Raw genomic sequence first — 24,443 nt, 5'->3', positions numbered from 1 at the left:
CTGGGGAGAGGGAAGTATAATAGGAGGAGTAGTCCTGGGGGGAGAGGAGTATAATAGGAGGAATAGTCCTGGGGGAGAGGAGTAAATAGGAGGAGTAGTCCTAGGTAGAGAGGAGTATAATAGAAGGAGTAGTCCTGGGGTGAGAGGAGTATAATAGGAGGAGTAGTCCTGGGGGAGAGGAGTATAATAGGAGGAGTAGTCCTGGGGGAGAGGAGTATAATAGGAGTAGTCCTGGGGAGAGAGAAGTACAATAGGAGGAGTAGTCCTGGGGGGAGAGGAGTATAATAGGAGGAGTAGTCCGGGGGAGATTTTAGGATAATAGGAGGAGTAGTCCTGGGGAGAGAGGAGGATAATAGGAGGAGTAGTCCTGGGGATAGTGGAGTATAATAGAAGGAGTAGTCCTGGGGTGAGAGGAGTATAATAGGAGGAGTAGTCCTGGGGGACAGGAGTATAATAGGAGTAGTAGTCCTGGGGGGAGAGGAGTATAATTGGAGGAGTAGTACTGGGAGGTGAGGAGTATAATAAGAGTAGTAGTCCTGGGGTGAGAGGAGTATAATTGGAGGAGTAGTCCTGGGGGGAGAGGAGTATAATAGTAGGAGTAGTGCTGGGGGGTGAGGAGTATAATAAGAGTAGTAGTCCTGGGGTGAGAGGAGTATAATTGGAGGAGTAGTCCTGGGGGAGACGAGGATAATAGGAGGAGTAGTCCTGGGGGAGAGGAGTATAATAGAAGGAGTAGTCTTGGTGGGAGAGGAGTATAATAGGAGGAGTAGTCCTGGGGGAGAGGAGTATAATAGGAGGAGTAGTCCTGGGTGAGAGGAGTATAATAGGAAGTGTAGTCCTGGGGGAGAGGAGTATAATAGGAGGAGTAGTCCTGGGGTGAGAGGAGTATAATAGGAGGAGTAGTCCTGGGGGAGAGGAGTATAATAGGAGGAGTAGTCCTAGGTAGAGAGGAGTATAATAGAAGGAGTAGTCCTGGGGTGAGAGGAGTATAATAGGAGGAGTAGTCCTGGGGGGAGAGGAGTATAATAGGAGGAGTAGTCCTGGGGGGAGAGGAGTATAATAGGAGGAGTAGTCCTGGGGGAGAGGAGTATAATAGCAGTAGTCCTGGGGAGAGGAGTATAATAGGAGTAGTCCTGGGGAGAGAGAAGTACAATAGGAGGAGTAGTCCTGGGGGGAGAGGAGTATAATAGGAGTAGTCGTGGGGAGAGAGAAGGAAAATAGGAGGAGTAGTCCTGGGGAGAGAGGAGGATAATAGGAGGAGTAGTCCTGGGGGAGAGGAGTATAATAGGAGGAGTAGTCCTGGGGGAGAGGAGTAAAATAGGAGGAGTAGTCCTGGGGGAGAGGAGGATAATAGGAGGAGTAGTCTTGGTGGGAGAGGAGTATAATAGGAGGAGTAGTCCTGGGGGAGAGGAGTATAATAGGAGGAGTAGTTCTGGGTGAGAGGAGTATAATAGGAAGTGTAGTCCTGGGGGAGAGGAGTATAATAGGAGGAGTAGTCCTGGGGTGAGAGGAGTATAATAGGAGGAGTAGTCCTGGGGGAGAGGAGTATAATAGGAGGAGTAGTCCTAGGTAGAGAGGAGTATAATAGAAGGAGTAGTCCTGGGGTGAGAGGAGTATAATAGGAGGAGTAGTCCTGGGGGGAGAGGAGTATAATAGGAGGAGTAGTCCTGGGGGAGAGGAGTATAATAGCAGGAGTAGTCCTGGGGAGAGGAGTATAATAGGAGTAGTCCTGGGGAGAGAGAAGTACAATAGGAGGAGTAGTCCTGGGGGGAGAGGAGTATAATAGGAGGAGTAGTCGTGGGGAGAGAGGAGGATAATAGAAGGAGTAGTCCTGGGGTGAGAGGAGTATAATAGAAGGAGTAGTCCTGGGGAGAGAGAAGTACAATAGGAGGAGTAGTCCTGGGGGGAGAGGAGTATAATAGGAGGAGTAGTCGTGGGGAGAGAGGAGGATAATAGGAGGAGTTGTCCTGGGGGAGAGGAGTATAATAGGAGGAGTAGTCCTGGGGAGAGGAGTATAATAGTTGTCCTGGGGAGAGAGAAGTATAGAAAGAGGAGTAGTCCTGGGGAGAGAGAAGTATAATAGGAGGAGTAGTCCTCGGGGAGAGGAGTATAATAGGAGGAGTAGTCCTCGGGGGAGAGGAGTATAATAGGAGGAGTAGTCCTAGGGGGAGAGGAGTATAATAGGAGGAGTAGTCCTGGGTGAGAGGAGTATAATAGGAGGAGTAGTCCTGGGGGAGAGGAGTATAATAGGAGGAGTAGTCCTGGGGTGAGAGGAGTATAATAGGAGGAGTAGTCCTGGGGGAGAGGAGTATAATAGGAGGAGTAGTCCTGGGGTGAGAGGAGTATAATAGGAGGAGTAGTCCTGGGGAGAGAGGAGTATAATTGGAGTTGTCCTGGTGGGAGAGGAGTATAATAGGAGGAGTAGTCCTGGGGGAGAGGAGTATAATAGGAGGAGTAGTCCTGGGGAGAGAGGACTATAATAGGAGGAGTAGTCCTGGTGGGAGAGTATAATAGGAGGAGTAGTCCTGGGGAAGAGGAGTATAATATGAGGAGTTGTCCTGGGGAGAGAGAAGTATAGACGGAGGAGTAGTCCTGGGGAGAGAGAAGTATAATAGGAGAAGTAGTCCTGGTGGGAGAGGAGTATAATAGGAGGAGTAGTCCTGGGGAAGAGGAGTATAATAGGAGGAGTAGTCCTGGGGGGAGAGGTGTATAATAGTAGGCGTAGTCCTGGAGTGAGAGGAGTATAATAGGAGGAGTAGTCCTGGGGGAGAGGAGTATAATTGGAGGAGTAGTCCTGGGGATAGGAGAATAATAGGAGGAGTAGTCCTGGGGAGAGAGGAGTATAATTGGAGTTGTTCTGGTGGGAGAGGAGTATAATAGGAGGAGTAGTCCTGGGGGAGAGGAGTATAATAGGAGGAGTAGTCCTTGGGAGAGGAGTATAATATGAGGAGTTGTCCTGGGGAGAGAGACGTATAGACGGAGGAGTAGTCCTGGGGAGAGAGAAGTATAATAGGAGTAGTAGTCCTGGGTGAGAGGAGTATAATAGGAGTAGTAGTCCTGGGGAAGAGGAGTATAATTGGAGGAGTAGTCCTGGGCAGAGAGGAGTATAATAGGAGTAGTCCTGGTGGGAGAGGAGTATAATAGGAGGAGTAGTCCTGGGGGAGAGGAGTATAATAGGAGGAGTAGTCCTGGGGAGAGGAGTATAATAGGAGTAGTCCTGGGGAGAGCGAAGTATAATAGGAGGAGTAGTCCTGGTGGGAGAGGAGTATAATAGGAGGAGTAGTCCTGGGGGAAAGGAATATAATTGGAGGAGTAGTCCTGGGGGAGAGGAGGATAACAGGAGGGGTAGTCCTGGGGAGAGAGGAGTATAATTGGAGTTGTCCTGGTGGGAGAGGAGTATAATAGGAGGAGTAGTCCTGGGGGAGAGGAGCATAATAGGAGGAGTAGTCCTGGGGAGAGGAGTATAATATGAGGAGTTGTCCTGGGGAGAGAGACGTATAGACGCAGGAGTAGTCCTGGGGAGAGAGAAGTATAATAGGAGGAGTAGTCCTGGGGAAGAGGAGTATAATTGGAGGAGTAGTCCTGGGGAGAGAGGAGTATAATAGGAGGAGTAGTCCTGGGGAGAGGAGTATAATAGGAGTAGTCCTGGGGAGAGAGAAGTATAATAGGAGGAGTAGTCCTGGGGAGAGAGGAGTATAATAGGAATAGTAGTCCTGGGTGAGAGGAGTATAATAGAAGGAGTAGTCCTGGGGGAGAGGAATATAATTGGAGGAGTAGTCCTGGGGGAGAGGAGGATAATAGGAGTAGTCCTGGGGAGAGAGGAGTATAATAGGAGTAGTCCTGGGGAGAGAGATGTATAGAAGGAGGAGTAGTCCTGGGGAGAGGGAAGTATAATAGGAGGAGTAGTCCTGGGGGGAGAGGAGTATAATAGTTGTAGTATTCCTGGGGTGAGAGGAGTATAATAGGAGGAGTAGTCCTGGGGTGAGAGGAGTATAATAGGAGGAGTAGTCCTGGGGGAGAGGAGTATAATAGGAGCAGTAGTCCTGGGGGAGAGGAGTATAATAGGAGGAGTAGTCCTGGGGGAGAGGAGTATAATAGGAGGAGTAGTCCTAGGTAGAGAGGAGTATAATAGGAGGAGTTGTCCTGGGGTGAGAGGAGTATAATAGGAGGAGTAGTCCTGGGGTGAGAGGAGTATAATAGGAGGAGTAGTCCTGGGGGAGAGGAGTATAATAGGAGCAGTAGTCCTGGGGGAGAGGAGTATAATAGGAGGAGTAGTCCTGGGGGGAGAGGAGTATAATAGGAGGAGTAGTCCTGGGGGCAGAGGAGTATAATAGGAGGAGTAGTCCTGGGGTGAGAGGAGTATAATAGGAGGAGTAGTCCTGGGGGAGAGGAGTATAATAGGAGGAGTAGTCCTGGGGGGAGAGGAGTATAATAGGAGGAGTAGTCCTGGGGAGAGGAGTATAATAGCAGGAGTAGTCCTGGGGAGAGAGGACTATAATAGGAGGAGTAGTCCTGGGGGAGAGGAGTATAATAGGAGGTGTAGTCCTAGGTAGAGAGGAGTATAATAGAAGGAGTAGTCCTGGGGTGATAGGAGTTTTATAGGAGGAGTATCCTGGGGGGAGAGGAGTATAATAGGAGGAGTAGTCCTGGGGGAGAGGAGTATAATAGGAGTAGTCCTGGGGAGAGAGGACTATAATAGGAGGAGTAGTCCTGGGGGAGTGGAGTATAATAAGAGGTGTAGTCCTAGGTAGAGAAGAGTATAATAGGAGGAGTAGTCGTGGGGAGAGAGGAGGATAATAGGAGGAGTAGTCCTGGGGAGAGAGGAGTATAATAGGAGGAGTAGTCCTGGAGGAGAGGAGTATAATAGGAGGAGTAGTCCTGGGGGGAGAGGAGGATAATAGGAGGAGTAGTCCTGGGGAGAGAGGAGTATAATTGGAGTTGTCCTGGTGGGAGAGAAGTATAATAGGAGGAGTAGTCCTGGGGGAGAGGAGTATAATAGGAGGAGTAGTCCTGGGGAGAGGAGTATAATATGAGGAGTTGTCCTGGGGAGAGGAGTATAAAAGGAGGTGTAGTCCTAGGTAGAGAGGAGTATAATAGGAGGAGTAGTCCTGGGGTGAGAGGAGTATAATAGGAGGAGTAGTCCTGGGGGAGAGGAGTATAATAGGAGGAGTTGTCCTGGGGGAGAGGAGTATAATAGGAGGAGTAGTCCTGGGGGAGAGGAGTATAATAGGAGGAGTAGTCCTAGGTAGAGAGGAGTATAATAGGAGGAGTAGTCCTGGGGTGAGAGGAGTATAATAGGAGGAGTAGTCCTGGGGGAGAGGAGTATAATAGGAGAAGTAGTCCTGGGGAGAGGAGTATAATAGGAGTAGTCCTGGGGAGAGAGATGTATAGAAGGAGGAGTAGTCCTGGGGAGAGGGAAGTATAATAGGAGGAGTAGTCCTGGGGGGAGAGGAGTATAATAGTTGTAGTATTCCTGGGGTGAGAGGAGTATAATAGGAGGAGTAGTCCTGGGGTGAGAGGAGTATAATAGGAGGAGTAGTCCTGGGGGAGAGGAGTATAATAGGAGGAGTAGTCCTGGGGTGAGAGGAGTATAATAGGAGGAGTAGTCCTGGGGGAGAGGAGTATAATAGGAGGAGTAGTCCTGGGGGGAGAGGAGTATAATAGGAGGAGTAGTCCTGGGGAGAGGAGTATAATAGCAGGAGTAGTCCTGGGGAGAGAGGACTATAATAGGAGGAGTAGTCCTGGGGGAGAGGAGTATAATAGGAGGTGTAGTCCTAGGTAGAGAGGAGTATAATAGAAGGAGTAGTCCTGGGGTGATAGGAGTTTTATAGGAGGAGTAGTCCTGGGGGGAGAGGAGTATAATAGGAGGAGTAGTCGTGGGGAGAGAGGAGGATAATAGGAGGAGTAGTCCTGGGGGGAGAGGAGTATAATAGGAGGAGTAGTCCTGGGGGAGAGGAGTATAATAGGAGTAGTCCTGGGGAGAGAGGACTATAATAGGAGGAGTAGTCCTGGGGGAGTGGAGTATAATAAGAGGTGTAGTCCTAGGTAGAGAAGAGTATAATAGGAGGAGTAGTCGTGGGGAGAGAGGAGGATAATAGGAGGAGTAGTCCTGGGGAGAGAGGAGTATAATAGGAGGAGTAGTCCTGGAGGAGAGGAGTATAATAGGAGGAGTAGTCCTGGGGGGAGAGGAGGATAATAGGAGGAGTAGTCCTGGGGAGAGAGGAGTATAATTGGAGTTGTCCTGGTGGGAGAGAAGTATAATAGGAGGAGTAGTCCTGGGGGAGAGGAGTATAATAGGAGGAGTAGTCCTGGGGAGAGGAGTATAATATGAGGAGTTGTCCTGGGGAGAGGAGTATAAAAGGAGGTGTAGTCCTAGGTAGAGAGGAGTATAATAGGAGGAGTAGTCCTGGGGTGAGAGGAGTATAATAGGAGGAGTAGTCCTGGGGGAGAGGAGTATAATAGGAGGAGTTGTCCTGGGGGAGAGGAGTATAATAGGAGGAGTAGTCCTGGGGGAGAGGAGTATAATAGGAGGAGTAGTCCTAGGTATAGAGGAGTATAATAGGAGGAGTAGTCCTGGGGTGAGAGGAGTATAATAGGAGGAGTAGTCCTGGGGTGAGAGGAGTATAATAGGGGGAGTAGTCCTGGGGTGATAGGAGTTTTATAGGAGGAGTAGTCCTGGGGGGAGAGGAGTATAATAGGAGGAGTAGTCGTGGGGAGAGAGGAGGATAATAGGAGGAGTAGTCCTGGGGGGAGAGGAGTATAATAGGAGGAGTAGTCCTGGGGGAGAGGAGTATAATAGGAGTAGTCCTGGGGAGAGAGGACTATAATAGGAGGAGTAGTCCTGGGGGAGTGGAGTATAATAAGAGGTGTAGTCCTAGGTAGAGAAGAGTATAATAGGAGGAGTAGTCGTGGGGAGAGAGGAGGATAATAGGAGGAGTAGTCCTGGGGAGAGAGGAGTATAATAGGAGGAGTAGTCCTGGAGGAGAGGAGTATAATAGGAGGAGTAGTCCTGGGGGGAGAGGAGGATAATAGGAGGAGTAGTCCTGGGGAGAGAGGAGTATAATTGGAGTTGTCCTGGTGGGAGAGAAGTATAATAGGAGGAGTAGTCCTGGGGGAGAGGAGTATAATAGGAGGAGTAGTTCTGGGGAGAGGAGTATAATATGAGGAGTTGTCCTGGGGAGAGGAGTATAAAAGGAGGTGTAGTCCTAGGTAGAGAGGAGTATAATAGGAGGAGTAGTCCTGGGGTGAGAGGAGTATAATAGGAGGAGTAGTCCTGGGGGAGAGGAGTATAATAGGAGGAGTTGTCCTGGGGGAGAGGAGTATAATAGGAGGAGTAGTCCTGGGGGAGAGGAGTATAATAGGAGGAGTAGTCCTAGGTATAGAGGAGTATAATAGGAGGAGTAGTCCTGGGGTGAGAGGAGTATAATAGGAGGAGTAGTCCTGGGGTGAGAGGAGTATAATAGGAGGAGTAGTCCTGGGGGAGAGGAGTATAATAGGAGGAGTAGTCCTGGGGGAGAGGAGTATAATAGGAGGAGTAGTCCTAGGTAGAGAGGAGTATAATAGGAGGAGTTGTCCTGGGGTGAGAGGAGTATAATAGGAGGAGTAGTCCTGGGGTGAGAGGAGTATAATAGGAGGAGTAGTCCTGGGGGAGAGGAGTATAATAGGAGCAGTAGTCCTGGGGGAGAGGAGTATAATAGGAGGAGTAGTCCTGGGGGAGAGGAGTATAATAGGAGGAGTAGTCCTAGGTAGAGAGGAGTATAATAGGAGGAGTAGTCCTGGGGTGAGAGGAGTATAATAGGAGGAGTAGTCCTGGGGGAGAGGAGTATAATAGGAGCAGTAGTCCTGGGGGAGAGGAGTATAATAGGAGGAGTAGTCCTGGGGGGAGAGGAGTATAATAGGAGGAGTAGTCCTGGGGGCAGAGGAGTATAATAGGAGGAGTAGTCCTGGGGTGAGAGGAGTATAATAGGAGGAGTAGTCCTAGGTAGAGAGGAGTATAATAGGAGGAGTAGTCCTGGGGGAGAGGAGTATAATAGGAGGAGTAGTCCTGGGGTGAGAGGAGTATAATAGGAGGAGTAGTCCTGGGGGAGAGGAGTATAATAGGAGCAGTAGTCCTGGGGGAGAGGAGTATAATAGGAGGAGTAGTCCTGGGGGGAGAGGAGTATAATAGGAGGAGTAGTCCTGGGGGCAGAGGAGTATAATAGGAGGAGTAGTCCTGGGGTGAGAGGAGTATAGTAGGAGGAGTAGTCCTAGGTAGAGAGGAGTATAATAGGAGGAGTAGTCCTGGGGGAGAGGAGTATAATAGGAGGAGTAGTCCTAGGTAGAGAGGAGTATAATAGGAGGAGGAGTAGTCCTGGGGTGAGAGGAGTATAATAGGAGGAGTAGTTACCCGATGTGTACTATGATTACCAGCCTACGCCGACTCTGGCACACGTGTGCTGGGAGCGGGGGTAAGCTAGTGATTTTACACATCCGGCGCGCTCCCCTACACTGTGTACAGTACACTGGCAGCGGCGCAAGTTCCTGGTCACATGACAACACGTGATCGGAGGTTGTTGCGCGGCCACTGTGTTGTACACAGTGCACGGGATCGCGCCGGATCTGGATCTGACAAAGTGGAGAAAAGGTAAGTATTAAAAGCGACAGTGGTGACGTGTGCAAGGGCAAGCTAGTTACATCGGGTAACTAAGGAAAGCGGTTTCTATAGTTACCCGATGTGTAGTGTAGTTACCAGCCTACGCCGGCTCTGGCACACGTGTGCTGGAGCCGGGGTAAGCTAGTGGTTTAACACATTCGGTCTTTTTTCCACTTTGTCCTGCCGGTGTGGACTTCCGGGGCTGCAGCAGTTACCTGGGTGGGAATTGGGGTCCCTGTATGGGTTTTAGGAATGCGTGGGGGGCGGGGCCAGGGCGAGCATCCAATCCGTATAGGGGGCGGGGCCAGGGCGACGTGAGCAGCCAATCCGTGCCGGGGGGGTCAGGGCAAGGTGAGCTGCCAATCCGTGCGGGGGGCGGGGCCAGGGCAAGGTGAGCGGCCAATCCGTGCGGGGGGCGGGGCCAGGCCGAGCTGAGTGGCCAATCCGACGGTTGTCACTCTAACGACACTGTCACGGTGACACTGTCACGGTGACACAATTTTGGAGCAAGACAGACAGACAGACAGACATACAGAATAAGGCAATTATATATATAGATGACCGCTACATTGCCCCTTAATAAACTAAAACGCCACACTCTCCTCCCTTATAAATTATACCCACCACACCTTCCTAAATTATGAAATATGCACACTGTCCTCACATCATGCTGCCCCCTCCTCACAATGTCCCTCTCCATATGGAGCTCACGCTGCCCTTCTCCATACTGAGCCTCCCATGCTGCCCCTTCTTAATGCACTCGAAATGCTGCCTGCCCCTTTTTCATAATGAGACCACCATGCTACCCCACTCATCATACAGAGACCACCATGCTACCCCACTCATCATACAGAGACCACCATGCTACCCCACTCATCATACAGAGACCACCATGCTACCCCACTCATCATACAGAGACAACCATGCTGCCCCACTCATCATACAGAGACCACCATACTGCCCTACTCATCATACAAAGACCACCATGCTGCCTCATGCCTAAAGCTGAGCCCCCCCCACACACTATCTCACGTTTCACGACGAGTCCCCTACATTGCTCCCCTCCATACTGAGCCCACCCATGCTGCCCCCTTTCCATATTTAGCCCTCACACTGCCCTTGTTCATATTGAACCCCCATGCTACCCCTTTTCTATAATGGGCTCCCAATGCTTTTCCCTCTCCATACTTAGTGAGTTGATACACGGCACTTCTGGGGGGTGCACAAGTAGGGTCCAAAACGTCTCAAGTAGATGTAGAAACTTGGCACTCAAGATAAATGTGAATAGTGGTTTTTATTGTGAAGAACTTGTAGGACCAGCACAAGCACATAATTTCCACATAGACAACGGAGGACACCGCGTCATACCCAGCTACGACGCTCTCCACGCTACTATAGTTTCTGAGGACCCTCTGCATGCACACTGATGAAGGTCTTTTGAACAAAACATATGTGCTTGTGCTGGTCCTACAAGTTCTTCACAATAAAAACCACTATTCACATTGATCCTTAGTGCCAAGTTTACCCCTCTCCATACGGAGACCCCCAACATACTGAGTCCTTATACTTTTCCCCATCGATTTTGTCCCTTGCACTATCCCTCACTCTGTAAGCCCTCCTAACTCCCCCTCTACAGCAATAAGCTCCCTAAACCCCCCCATCTACAGCAATAGTCCTCCTAATCCCCCGACTATAGCCTCTGCCTGCCCCTCCCCCACAAACATCACATTATAGCCTCTGCCTGCTCCTCCCCCCACACACATCACATTACAGCCTCTGCCTGCCCCTCCCCCACACACATCACATTATAGCCTCTGCCTGCCGCTCCCCCACACACATCACATTATAGCCTCTGCCTGCCACTCCCCCAGACATCACATTATAGCCTCTGCCTGGAGCTCCCCCACACACATCACATTATAGTCTCTGCCTGCCGCTCTCCCACACATATCATGTTATAGCCTCTGCCTGCCCATGCCCCACACAAATCACATTATAGCCTCTGCCTGCGCCTCTCCCACACACATCACATTATAACCTCTATCTGCCGCTCCCTCACACACATCACATTATAGCCTCTGCCTGGAGCTCCCCCACACACATCACATTATAGCCTCTGCCTGTCGCTCTCCCACACACATGACATTATAGCCTCTGCCTGCCCCTCCCCCACACACATCACATTATAGCCTCTGCCTGTCGCTCTCCCACACACATGACATTATAGCCTCTGCCTGCCCCTCCCCCACACACATCACATTATAGCCTCTGCCTGCCGCTCCCCCACACACATCACATTATAGCCTCTGCCTGCCACTCCCCCAGACATCACATTATAGCCTCTGCCTGGAGCTCCCCCACACACATCACATTATAGTCTCTGCCTGCCGCTCTCCCACACATATCATGTTATAGCCTCTGCCTGCCCATGCCCCACACAAATCACATTATAGCCTCTGCCTGCGCCTCTCCCACACACATCACATTATAACCTCTATCTGCCGCTCCCTCACACACATCACATTATAGCCTCTGCCTGGAGCTCCCCCACACACATCACATTATAGCCTCTGCCTGTCGCTCTCCCACACACATGACATTATAGCCTCTGCCTGCCCCTCCCCCACACACATCACGTTATGGCCTCTGCCTGCCCCTCCCCCACAATCTTCATTAGGAAGACCCGCATCTTCCCTATGAATCTTCAGCTCTGCGAGCGATTACCTGCTCCTGCCGCCCTCCTCCTCTTCCTCCTCCACCAGTGTCCGTCGTTCTTCTCTCAGCTGCGGTGAATGTTCTCTCCTCCTCCGCCAGCACTTCCGGGGTCAATCATCTCACAAATTTTACATTTTCATCCTCAATGTGTTCATAGCCACCAGGTAATTAGTATTTAACCCAGAGCCTCAATATTCCTATTATCAGTTTACCTGCATTCATTCCTGTCATTTTGTATTCCCAACAGGTCCCAAGTCTCCCCTTCTGTCCCTAAGTTCCTCATCAGGACCCTCTCAAGAATACCTCCACGCAGAGGTTTTTTGTTTTGTTTTTATCTATAATTTTTAAACTTTGTGTTTTATCTTAAATTATTATACAATAAATCAGTATACATTTTACTAATTCCCTGCTGTGTCGCCATATCTGTATACCTAATTTTAGGTCGACCCATTCACTCCCTTTTCCCACTCATCCAGTTAGCACCAGTTAGTTAATTATTTCAAGGATTTAGTTTTAGTAGCAAAACTAGCACTGATTTGGTTTAATATTACTCGTTTTCAGTGTGTAAAGATTAAAAAAAGATATATTAAAGAAGCACTCCCATGAATATTTATTTTATTAAATATGTGGATATGTGTATGATGTAATTTGAGTGTATTAATATAATCACCTACCGCCGCTTTCTCTGAGATATAACCATTCTCCTCTTCTCAGTGACGTCACCGCATTTCAGACTAGCGGCGGTAGCACTCTATGCTCTGTGTGAACCAGAAGGGTCTTTTACGGTTTAGGCCTATAGAGCCTCATTCTCACTCTCCAAAGAATGCCATTGTAAAACCCACTTCCGGGTCATGCATAGCGCAGTCTGACCCAAGAAGATTGAAGAGCAGTGACTTCACTGAGATTAGAAGAGGAACGCCACTGGTTCACAGAGGGTAGGTGATTATATTAAAGGGAACCTATCAGAGAGACTGGAGAGCAGTGTCACTTATCGAACCGGACCACCCTCTAGGTGAGTATTATAAAAGTGATTTTTACATTCTGCAGCGCGACCTGGGCTTTATATAAAGTATTCTAGAATGCTATATATAAGGGCTCATTTGATGGTGACTGCAGCTAATAGTCGCCAAATCTGGTAACAGGTTCCCTTTAATACATTCACACTATACACCATACACATATACACACATTTAATGAATAGAAGTATTCACAAGAGTGCTTCTTTAAAGTATTGTTACAACTGTATGTTTTAGATTGTTCAGTTCACAGTCACACTGAGTGAATATACATCTTCAACAGTTACCTATATTAATATTCATAGACTGAAACTACTCCTCCGTTTTCAATATGCTTCAGCACTGAAAGTAGTATATGACTATCAGAATTGGCCTTTTTCTGTCTTTAGGTGGAATGAGCTCTGCGCCATGACTTCCTATACTGTACAAGCATAAAATGTACAGTGCTCATCATTTATACTGCCTCTGATTGCCCTCCTTATTAGCTGTGCTAGATCATGTAATGTACTAGTTGCAAGGTATTATTTAGAAACCTGCACAGCCATGCTTCCCGTCCTTAGCCCACTTTTTGAGACTTAAGCAATGTGTGTTTGAATTTTTGGAGTCCCGTAAATTTTAGGAAATTTAACTGTCATTTCTCAGCAGTTTGACCTGCTGATAATTACTCTTTATTTTTTACTTATTTTTGTTAATGATGATGTGTGATGAGTGGTTATTTTTGCTGGTCAACTTGTAGTTTTTAATGGTATCACTTTTTGTTGCATTTTGATGTTTGACTTTTGGTCACTTTTTTTTACATTTTTGGTAGACAAGATAAACAAAAAAAAAGCCATTTTTTTAATCAATATGTTTTTTGAGCACTTAGCAGGCAGGATAGCAAACAGTATATCATGTTGTTACAGACACTGATATCAATTATGTTTATTTTTAAATTTTATATTTCTGTAAGAAGATCCTTCAGACGCAAATCCAGATAAAATAAATATATTCATTATATTTTTTCATGAAAAAAAACTAGATTGCAGTCTGAGAAGTATAGGAAAGTTGCATATCATATTGGATATACCTGAGGATGTCATTATTTTAATTTATTTGGAATAAACTTTTTTTTTACCTGGATTTATGTTTGAAATTATTTTTTTACTTGGACTTTGATGGTGCCACTTTGAGCAGAAGTATCTTTTTCTGTACCAAGGATCATATTCAGGGTGTGCTGGTATCATTCTATGATTTTAATTATTTTTTGTGCAACAAAATACTTATTTTTCTTTGCACAACATATAAAAAAAATGCAACACTTTGAAATAATGACCTCTGTTTTAAATGATTCTCAATGTACAACCAGTTAAAAAGCTCTACAGACCTTGGAGCAAAAATGAAGTGCCCATATAGTAAATTCAAACAAGTGAAGTTGCATAAATTAATATAGACTTGTATATCCTTCTTTACACAATGAATTTTATCAAAGAAAAAGTGCTACCTACTGGTGACTAGATAAAAAAAAAATTGTACACTACAGTTCAAAAGTTTAGGGTTTCCTTACTTTTTAAAGAAAACACATTTTTTCAATGAAGCGAACATTAAATTAAACAGAAATACACTCTATATATTGTTAATGTGGTAAATGACTATACTAGCTGCAAACGTCTGGTTTTGAATGCAATACAATAATCTACATAGGTGTGTAGAGGCCCATTTCCAACAACCACCACTCCAGTGTTCTAATGGTACATTGTGTTTGCTAGCTGTTTTAATGCCCTTTTACACACTGCAACATCACTAACAACATCGCTGTAACGTCACTGGTTTTGTGACGTTATAGTGACCTCCCCAGCGACATTGCAGTGTGTGAAACGCATCAGCGACCTGGTCCCCGCTGTGAGGTCGCTGATCGCTACAAATCTTTCAGGACCATTTTTTGGTCCTTTGTTTCCCGCTGTGCAGCAAGCTTCGGTTTGTTTGACACTGTTACAACAACTTTGTTTGCGACTTCCCTTTCAATTAGCTGCTTTGACACGTCCCCAATGACCAGCTAGGTCGTTCTGCAGGTCCATATCGCTGCTGCGTCGTTGGCAGGTATGCCTGCTTGACAGCTTACTAGCGACTCACCAGAGAATTTGTAGCGATCCTGGTCAGGTTGGGATCGCTGTTGGGATCGCTAGAAAGTCTGTGTGTAAAGGGGCCTTTAGAAAGCTAATGGATGTTTACATTTGTTGGTGTCATTAAACTCTCAAAAAGGCGAGAAAAAGAGAACTTTCATGTGAAACTCGACAGTCTATTCTTTTTTTTTTTTTTTATAACTGAATATTTTATTGAATTTTTCAAAACAAACATAGAGAAAATACATGGATATGGCCCGCAAACATGTGAGCAGTAATTTTAAACCATAAATCAGGACACACATCATATTATCCATTGATATATTAGAAACAAAGAATGTGACAAGACAGACAATACAATACTAGACAAGGAGACATAGGGAAGGAGGGGATAGAATAAGGAGGATGAGTATATGAAACTTCCATCAGGACCATGCCAAGCTATCATTCTTTATTGGCCCAGTAAGTATCCCAAAAGGACCAAACACTCTCAAAATTATCCACCATGTTATTTGACATGGCGGATAGATACTCCATCCTCCTTACATCTTGGATCCTAGAATGGAGATCATTAAGTGAGGGCGGATGGGTTAACCACCAGTTACGGACAATCAGACACCTGGCTGCTGTGGTTGTATGTAACAGTAACTGCTTCACTCTCCTCCCCAACTGGACAGGTGGAATATTCAATAGATAGAATTTAGGATCTAAGGGTATCTTAAGATCGGTGTCACATCCCCACCGGAGTCCGCTCCTGCGACTTCTGCTCCGATTGCCAGACAACGCCATGTTCCCACCATGGATAGTGCTGGTGATGGGATTGGAGTCAGTGCCCGTGGCTCTGTGGAGCGCAGGCTCCGCTTATCCACTAGGCTGGGTTTCCCTGGAACCTGCAGTACCTCTGGCTGACTGTAGGTGGCGTGTGTCTTCCAGCTGAAGTTGCCAACATTCACCTACAGCAAATGGGAAGACACCACACCCATCTTATTCCCCCACCTGTCACTTAACCACTGCCAGAGACAGTTCTGTACTCCTGGCTCATGTGCTGTTTGTATTTTGATTCCTGTGTGCTGACCTTTGCTTGTTGTTTGACTACCCTCCTGCCTGTCGTTTTTGTACCTTGCTGCCAGTTCCGGATTTGACCTCTGCTTTGTCTCCTCACTACGCCCTTGCCTGCCGATTCTGTTCCTGTTTAGCATCTCCTGGTTTTTGACCCTGCCTGACGACCACGGACTACAGCCTACCATAGGTAGTGATCTCTGGGGCTCTGTGTAATTCCAAATCCCTGTATAGGGGTTAAAGGGTTGCAGAGTTCTTGGGGTCCTGCTTTGTGAGCGGCGTTTCTCTAGACTCCCCTTACAGCCAGTCTGAGTCTGTGGCTCCAATCAGGCATTACATTATCTCTGGCCCACTAACACAAAAAAAATGGATCTTCTCCAAACTGTGATAGACCAGGTGCTGACCCTTTCTGGCTTGGTTCAGGGACTTGCACAGCAAGTGCAGGAGCTCCAGTCTGCCCAGGTTCAAGCTCCTGCAGCACCTCCCTCATCATGTCCAGAGTCCCGTCGACGTCAAAGGAGAAGATCACGTTGGGGAGACCATCATGGAGAGCCTGGATCTCAGAGACAATCGCTTCCAGAGCAGCAACCGCAACTGAGTGAGCCCCAGGATACTCACTCAGGCGCCCAGGTACTTCCTGCAGACCCTATAAAGTTAATGTTACCTGTCTCATTGTCTCACCAGGGAAAAGCCGTGTGGCTGCAGGCCTTTGTTGATTTTGGCTCTGCAGCTAATTTCATAAACTCTGATGTAGCAAAAGAGCTGGGTTTGCCTTTGCTGAGACTGAACTCTCCCATTAAAGTCTCTGCAATTGATAATACCCCTCTCACTCAGGGTGTGGTTAACCTTGTAACTCCAGAGATCTCCATGCTTGTTGGGGCTCTGCATGTAGAATCGGTGTCATTTTTTGTTCTTGAGAACCTGACAGCAGCAGTAGTATTGGGTATGCCATGGCTGCGCAAACATAACCCGGTCATAGACTGGCACCAGGGTGAGATTGTACGCTGGAGCCCTGAGTGTCAGGAGACATGTATGTCTTTATCTATTAACTTGACTAGAGCTGAACCTGTCCTCATACCTCATGCATTGAGGGATTTTTCTGACGTGTTCTCTGTTTCTGACTTTGAAAAATTACCTCCACACAGAGATTATGACTGCCCCATAGATTTGGTCCCCAATTCCCGACTCCCCAAGGGTAGGATTTATAATCTTTCTGGTCCAGAACGTCAGGCCATGAAAGATTATATAGCAGACAGTCTGCAGAGAGGGTTTATCAGACCATCCAGGTCACCAGTTGGCGCTGGATTCTTTTTTGTGGAGAAAAAAGATGGTGGCCTCTGACCTTGTATTGACTACCGTGAACTTAATGCTATTGCTGTAAAGAATCAGTACCCTCTGCTACTAATCCCTGATCTCTTTAACCAGCTCACAGGAGCCCGGTACTTCACGAAGCTGGATCTCAGGGGTGCATATAATCCGCATCAGAGGAGATGAGTGGAAAACGGCATTTAACGCTCCAGAGGGACACTATGAGTACTTGGTAATGCCTTTTGGGTTAAGTAATGCACCGGCTGTCTTTCAGAACTTTGTTAATGACATTTTCAGAGATATCTGTGGTCAATATGTGGAGATCTATCTGGATGACATCCTGATTTATTCTCCTGATGCTAAGTCACATGTCCGCACTGTACTCCAGAGACTCTGGGAGTATTCCCTGTTTGCTAAGTATGAAAAATGTGGTTTTTTAGTTGATGAGGTTAATTTCCTGGGTTATATATTGTCTGCAGAAGGCTTCCGCATGCATCCCTCTAAGCTACAGCCGATTAAGGAGTGGGTGCAACCCAAGTCCCTGAAAGCCTTGCAGCGGTTCCTTGGGTTTGCAAATTATCGCAAATTTATTAGGGATTTTTCCAAGATTGCCAAACCCCTCACCGATTTGACTAAAAAGGGAGCTGATGTGGTTAATTGGAAGCTAGAGGCGATCCATGCCTTCTCCACATTAAAAGAATGTTTTTCCTCAGACCCGATTCTGGTTCAGCCTGACCTTATGCATCCGTTTATTGTAGAAGTTGATGCATCCGAAGTTGGAGTGGGGGCGGGGCTATCACAAGGTACTCAGACTCTCACTCAGCTTCGTCCTTGTGCCTTCTTTTCCCGCAAATTTTCTCCCACTGAGACAAACTATGATATTGGTAATCGTGAGCTGTTGGCTATTAAATGGGCCTTCGAGGAATGGGGCCACTTCCTCGAGGGTGCCAAACATAAGGTCACAGTCATCACAGACCATAAGAACCTCACTTATCTGGAATCTGCTAAGAGAATCAATTCTAGGCAAGCTAGGTGGGCATTGTTCTTCTCCAGATTTGATTTCGTGGTGACGTTTTGGCCCAGTACCAAGAACACATGAGCTGATGCACTTTCCCGTAGCTTCTGTCCTTCTCAGTCAGAAAACATCGAACCAGTTCCTATTTTAGTTAAGGGCATTGTTGTATCATCGGTATCTATAGATTTGATAGAACAAATCCGTGATGCCCAAGACCTGGCCCCTGAAACCACTCCTGACCGTAAAGTGTTTGTCGCTCCCCCACTTCATCTACGGGTACTTCAGGAGTCCCATAATTCTATCCTTGCAGATCACCCTGGTATAGGCAATACCCTACGACTTGTAACTAGGAGCCTTTGGTGGCCAACCATAGCAAAGGACTGTAAGGAATACGTACTGGCCTGTGAAACTTGTGCTCGAGCCAAGACAACCCCGTACCTATCCCGCTAGATTTCTCTAGTCCCTACCTATTCCAGAAAGTCCTTGGACCCACCTCTCCATGGACTTCATCACTGACCTTCCACCCTCAGAAGGGAAGACTTGTATCTGGGTAGTAGTGGATAAATCAAAAACCGAATCAAATATAAGGTAGATTATAGCGTCAAATACTAGAAATTTACATTACCTTTAAAACAATAATAATCTTTATTAACACATATGCTACAGACAAGGTACATACATAAAAAACGTGAAGAGAAGAAAGGTGGGAATTATTGTCCTCTAACTCTCACCCTTCCTATCATACGTGGGTCGGCATCCTAAATGTACATGACGTTCCTCGTCGACTTGAGTCCTATACTGACCCTCCGCTCACACTAGACACATCCCGTGCATCTAAGTCAAAGTGGGTAAGGTGAAACACCCAAGGTAAAGCCCACAGGGATAGTATGTGTCACCAATTTATATAGACACTTTCAGTCCATCAATATATGTCTTAGGACGTCTAGGGGGCGGGGTTCAACTCAGTCAACTATCAATATATCAAAATTGACTAATGCAGTATTTTTGTCCAGGAAGTACCCTACGCGTTTCGCCTTCATATTAATGCTTGGGGCTCATCAGGGGTATAACAACGCAGATCCTTGACATTTGAATCATAGCTTCAAACCTAAAATAAAGCATAATGTAGAAACCACTGTTACCAAATTTTGGAGGTCTATACCTAAATCATAATGCCCATAGCAAAGTATACTGACCATTAATATTAATATCAAAGGGATACCAAGGAACTTGTAATGCCTAGGTTCCTCCTCCAAGGTCAGGGTCAAAGCATCCAAAGTATCTGACAGTTAAATTAGGAAGGACTGATATAAATCCCAGAGGAAAAAAGAAAAAATATATATGGATCATACATGGCTATGTTAGTACACATATATACCTGATACAGACAATAGTAGTGTCTATTTATAAACCTGGAGACTTAGCCACTGGTCCGGGTTAATCGGCATCAGCAGTGTGTAACCATTTTCTTTCCACAGGAAAAATTTACCCTTTATAAATAGACATTTAATATAAACACATTGGCCCAGATCAGTCCATCATGCTCCCTCCATACAGCCAACCACCCTGATCAACAGAGTAGACAGTCCAGAAAGGGACAATTCCACAAAAAATTCATGAATGAATATAAATATTTCATATTTCAAATAGCGTGTCCCAGCAGTCCAGCACATACCTATAACCAAATCCTGATCCTGGAATATCAGTTTCACAGACCGAGAAAACACCTCTGTAATGCCAAGATCATACCCAGAGTCAATCATATGATACTGTCACAAATACAATGGGTACAGCAAAATACTGCTCAGTATATGTCAAACCGACAAAGCATACCTTATTATTCATTATGGTGCTCCCCTGGGTCAAGATGTGTAGCCAGTGCAGGTGTCTGTTCATTCACCAGCACGCTCTGCAGATTTTTATCTGTTGAATTACGCGCCAAATTCCGGCATATACAACCACTCCCCCTTCCATCCGGGCGTGCACCAGATAATGATGTTCTCAGCAAGCCCAGTAATCATAGTTCCGTATACTCGGACATTCCTGCGTAATGCACATGCGCGTCTCAAAAAACTTGCGAATGATACCTATCTTCGCAATCCAGTACATTGCAGGCAAGGGGCGGCGTTCGATACGCGCGCTCGCGCGTTGCACTCATAGCGTACGTACGCACAGACCCGATAATATCACAGCACAGACCGAGGGCAGGACTCAATCCTACATGCACGCACGCGCCATAGTTAAAGCGCGCACGCGCATAAGCACCGATACCCTGATACAGCCCGTCTGTGTTATAATATAGATGTCACCACAGTATATACATTATCGTCTAAACTCCCGCATGTACGCGTGTAAGTCCCACCGACCTAATAACAGCCTACATAAAGATTGGGGTTTACCTATAGTACACAGGAGAGATGCTAATGCATCATAAAGCATAAGGCATCATTATTCAAAATAGAAGGGCTGAAAAAAGGTGGTTTTCCTATGGATGCTCACATCCTACATGGATATTAATAATAGTCAGTACCATGTTTATAAACGTCATGTAACTAGGGCCACACAAGTAGTTTCTCCAGAGACCAAAGTAATTAAAGCTTTAAACAGACAGTCAATTCTAATTAAGTAGCTACCATGATAAGTCGCATATCCATAAACATAAAGTCATGGTTCCCAAGTCCATGTATTATATTCAGGGACTCTAATTCTTTTATAGGTCCACTATGGACCAGATACATTAAGGTATGGTTGAATTTACTTTTATCTAGTTACATTAAGCTAGTGTAGCTGATTTGCTCGTTCAGGCCATCCGGGTACACAGTATCCAACCAGATTATCCATCTGGCTTCCCTCTGTAACAAAACCTTATCCCAGTCCCCTTTTCTCTTTGGTTCAGGGATAGATTCGATGGATTTGAACCTGACATAATCATATCGACCTCCATGATCCGCATTTATATGCCTAGCGATTGGTGTATCCCTTTTATTACGAATATCACCTATATGCTCTCCTATTCTGACTCGCAATTGTCGTTTCGTCTTCCCAATATAGTTTTTAGGGCAGCTACAGGTGAAAAGATAAATGTTTAGCTTAGAAAAAAGACGTCTCAGAGGAGATCTCATTTATATGTATAAATACATGTGTGGTCAATATAAAGGACTGACACATGACTTATTTCTTCCAAAGACAATACTAAGGACCAGGGGGCACTCACTGCGAGTGGAAGAAAAGCTAAATCGGAAAGGGTTCTTTACAGTTAGGGCATTCCACAGTCTGACTGCTCTATCACAAGAGGTAGTAATGCCAGATACTATAACAGCTTTTAAAAAATGGCTGGATGATTTCCTCAGTACACAAAACATTGTTGGTTATAAATTTTGGTGACCAAATGTAGAACTGGTGGAGAAAGGTTGAACTAGATGGACCTAGGTCTTTTTTCAAGCTAAGTAACTATGTAACTATGTACCCTTTGGGTACGGCAGTTTGCAAATGTTCTGTTTTGATATATCCTGCCTGTTGTTACACTCCTAAAATCCTTCGATGGATCAATATAAACACAGAATTTACAAGAACGGTATTTAAAGGTTCCGTATTCTCGCTGTTGCAGCCAACTAGTCCCGATGTTCTCCGGGGGGGTGTAATGGCTCTTCACCAGTAAATCCCTGACATTGTGACCCCTTCTGAATGTCACTGTTGGATTTGGATAAATTGTATCCTCTATATCCTTGTTTAAGGATCCCCCAGTGATTCCTCAGAATCTTCATCACGTGAGGGTTCTGGTCATCATATGTTGGAATAAGTCGAGTTTTGTTACCTTCCTCCTTATTTTTAGTGACAATCATTAGGCTCTGTCTCTCTGTCGGGGCTGCTTGAAAATATGCTGTCAGTCATCTTTTTAAGGTACCCTCGATCAGCAAATCTTTTACAGAGTTGTGACACTTGTCTTTTAAATTCCTCATCATTTGAACAATTTCTACGTATGCGTAAAAATTGTCCCTTCGGGATTCCTCTTTTTAAATTTATGGGATGATGACTGTCCCATTTCAAAAAAACTGTTTGTTGCACTCGGTTTCCTAAACAGTGTAGTGTTCATTAGACCGTTCTCGTCTTTCTTGATAAAAATGTCAAGAAATGCTATCTTGTCCAACCCAACTTCATATGTGATCTTGAGTCCCAGATTGTTTAAGTTGCCATACGAACTCCTCAAAAGATTGGATACTGCCGGACCAGATAACAAGTATATCGTCGATGTAACGCCCCGAGAAATAAATCTGGAGGGACCAATCGACTTCCTCATCACCAAACACTACCGTATTCTCCCACCAGCCCAGGAGCAGATTAGCGTATGTGGGAGCACAAGGGCTCCCCATCGCTGTGCCCCTGAGCTGGTGGTAGAATTTTGAGTTAAAAAGAAAGATGTTCCTTGTGAGGATAAACTCAATGAACTCCAATATGAACTTATCGTGGGCTTCAAATTGATTACCCCTTGTTTTCAAAAAGTATTCCACTGCTTTTAGTCCGGCTAGATGAGGGATGCTAATATACAGCGATTCTTCGTCAATGGACGTAAGAATCATGTCATCATCTAGGACTATTCCGTCCAGTTTAGTTAAGAGATCCAATGTATCTCTTATGTACGAGGGGAGTGAGGTTACAAATGATCTAAGAACACTGTCCACATATGTACTACAGTTCTGCGTAAGAGAGTCAATGCCCGAGACAATCGGCCTACCTTTAATGGGGTTTGTGCCCTTATGGATTTTGGGTAGAGCATAGAAGGTTGCCAACCTGGGGAATCTAGGATATAAAAATTCAAACCCAGCCGGAGAGATCAATTTGTTATCCTTGGCCCTAGACAAAATTTCTTTAAGTTGTTTCTGATACCCTGGAGTTGGGTCATCCCTCATTTGCTCATAACTTGTATGGTCCTTGATCAGTGTCTCACACATCCCTATCTTTTTTTAATGCGGGAGCTTAATGCTATACATTGCCCTCTAAAGACTGCCTTAAGGCGAACCTGCGGATCAGTCTTCGAAAGGCGGCAGTCAATTTACACTGAGACGGACCCAACTGTTGATTGTTGATGGATAACCTGTCTAAGGAGTCAGAAAAAAATAGTGTTAAAATCTCCTCCCACAATCCATGCTGAAGAAGAAAGACGTGTTAGTTTAAGGAATACCCGATTTAAAAAGAGGATCTGGGAGGTATTAGGGGCATAGACGTTACGCAGCGTGATCGGAACATCCTTATATGTCCCTTGTAAGATAAGTTACCTACCCTGTGGGTCAGCCACGTAAATAGTAAATTTGAATGGGGCAAGTTTTTTATATCAAAATCGCCACCCCGTCTTTTTTCCTTACTTGGGAAGCAAGGAAAATTGTAGGGTATAGGTGTTTAGCAAAGTTGCAATTCCCATTGAGATTAAGGTGCATTTCCTGCAAGAAAACCACATCAACTCGCTGGGTCCGCATCTCACCAAGCGCCATACGCCTCCTAATGTGTGAATTTAACTCCTTAACGTTTAAGGTTACAATTTTAACCATATTTTAAGTTTTAGTAGTAGAAAGCAGAAGTAGCGTTACATACAAAAGCTAACCAAGTATTATCCGACTCAAAATTGTCCAAAGGCCCGTGATGGGCCCACATGGAACTCAATAGAGGACAGCAGATTTTCTCACCACATCCAGGGTAGACACAGAAGGTATGAGGGAAGACAATGACAAAACACATAACACATAAGATATGACATTTACATGTCTCAAATGTTACCGGAAAAGAGCAAGGCCCCAGGCAAAAACCTTCACCCCCGCCCGCCCGGCCAGGGCTAAGGAAAACATTTGTATAATATAAAGCTTTAGCAATATCTTAATCCCTAACCTCCTTTACCGACTCTTCTATAGGAGGAACCAGGGTAACTCTAACCCTATAAGGGGGTTGGCAGCTATGGACACTTTGCGACCACAGCTAGTGCCAGAAACTAAATTCAAAATAACAGAGAGGGGAGTAGTCAATTCCCACCGTCCTAACAACGAATCAATGCAAATATTATGAGGAATCATAAACAAGATATACTAATAACGAGAATGTGAACAGCCACTTATAAAAAAGAGGGCAATTCAGAGACCTGAGAATGAACAAGGGAGGGCATGGAGCACACTTCCCACTACCCCCAAAGGGGCTGCAGTTCAAAACCAGAGTTTCAGACAGAGGGCTCCAGTGCCCTGAGAGCAGTTGTCTCAACTTGGAATCGGTCTTGCCTTAGACCAGGATGAGAGGGATCCCCCCTGGAATCCACCTGTTGCCAGACCAGACGGGGTGGGTTGGTTGGTAGCTCTAAGTCCCACTCTGCCAGGGAAGGAGGAGAGATTCCCAGGTCGGTGCAGAAGGTTTGAAGATCCCGGGTAGAACGCAGCACAGCAGTATGACCATCTTTGGAAGCTATGAGAGCAAACGGAAACCCCCATCGATACCGGATGCCCCTGTCCTTTAAAGAGGCAAGGAGTGGCTGCAGGTGTCTCCTTTTCTGTAGGGTAATCCAAGATAGGTCAGGAAATAATTGGATCCGAGTCTTTTGATATTCAATTCTCTCCAGGGTGCGA

The 24,443-nt window shown here is 46.0% G+C and overlaps 1 protein-coding gene across 5 annotated transcripts in view; it reads left to right on the top strand.

The window, feature by feature from the left end:
• TUBGCP2 (tubulin gamma complex component 2) overlaps positions 1–24,443 on the top strand; it is a 948,782-nt gene that overhangs the window by 787,767 nt on the left and 136,572 nt on the right. The window contains exon 16 of one of the 5 annotated variants that reach the window (XM_075349131.1): positions 11,595–11,666. The exons of the other annotated variants lie outside the window; for them this stretch is intronic. Coding sequence (XP_075205246.1) covers positions 11,595–11,621 — 27 coding nt within the window. The 3' untranslated portion in view covers positions 11,622–11,666. Of the gene's footprint in view, positions 1–11,594; positions 11,667–24,443 lie in introns of those variants that run through there. 5 annotated transcript variants of the gene reach the window in all.

The sequence above is a fragment of the Anomaloglossus baeobatrachus genome, chromosome 5 (genome assembly GCF_048569485.1).
Source record: "Anomaloglossus baeobatrachus isolate aAnoBae1 chromosome 5, aAnoBae1.hap1, whole genome shotgun sequence".
NCBI lineage: Eukaryota > Metazoa > Chordata > Amphibia > Anura > Aromobatidae > Anomaloglossus > Anomaloglossus baeobatrachus.
This window is presented reverse-complemented; position numbering and strand designations above follow the sequence as displayed.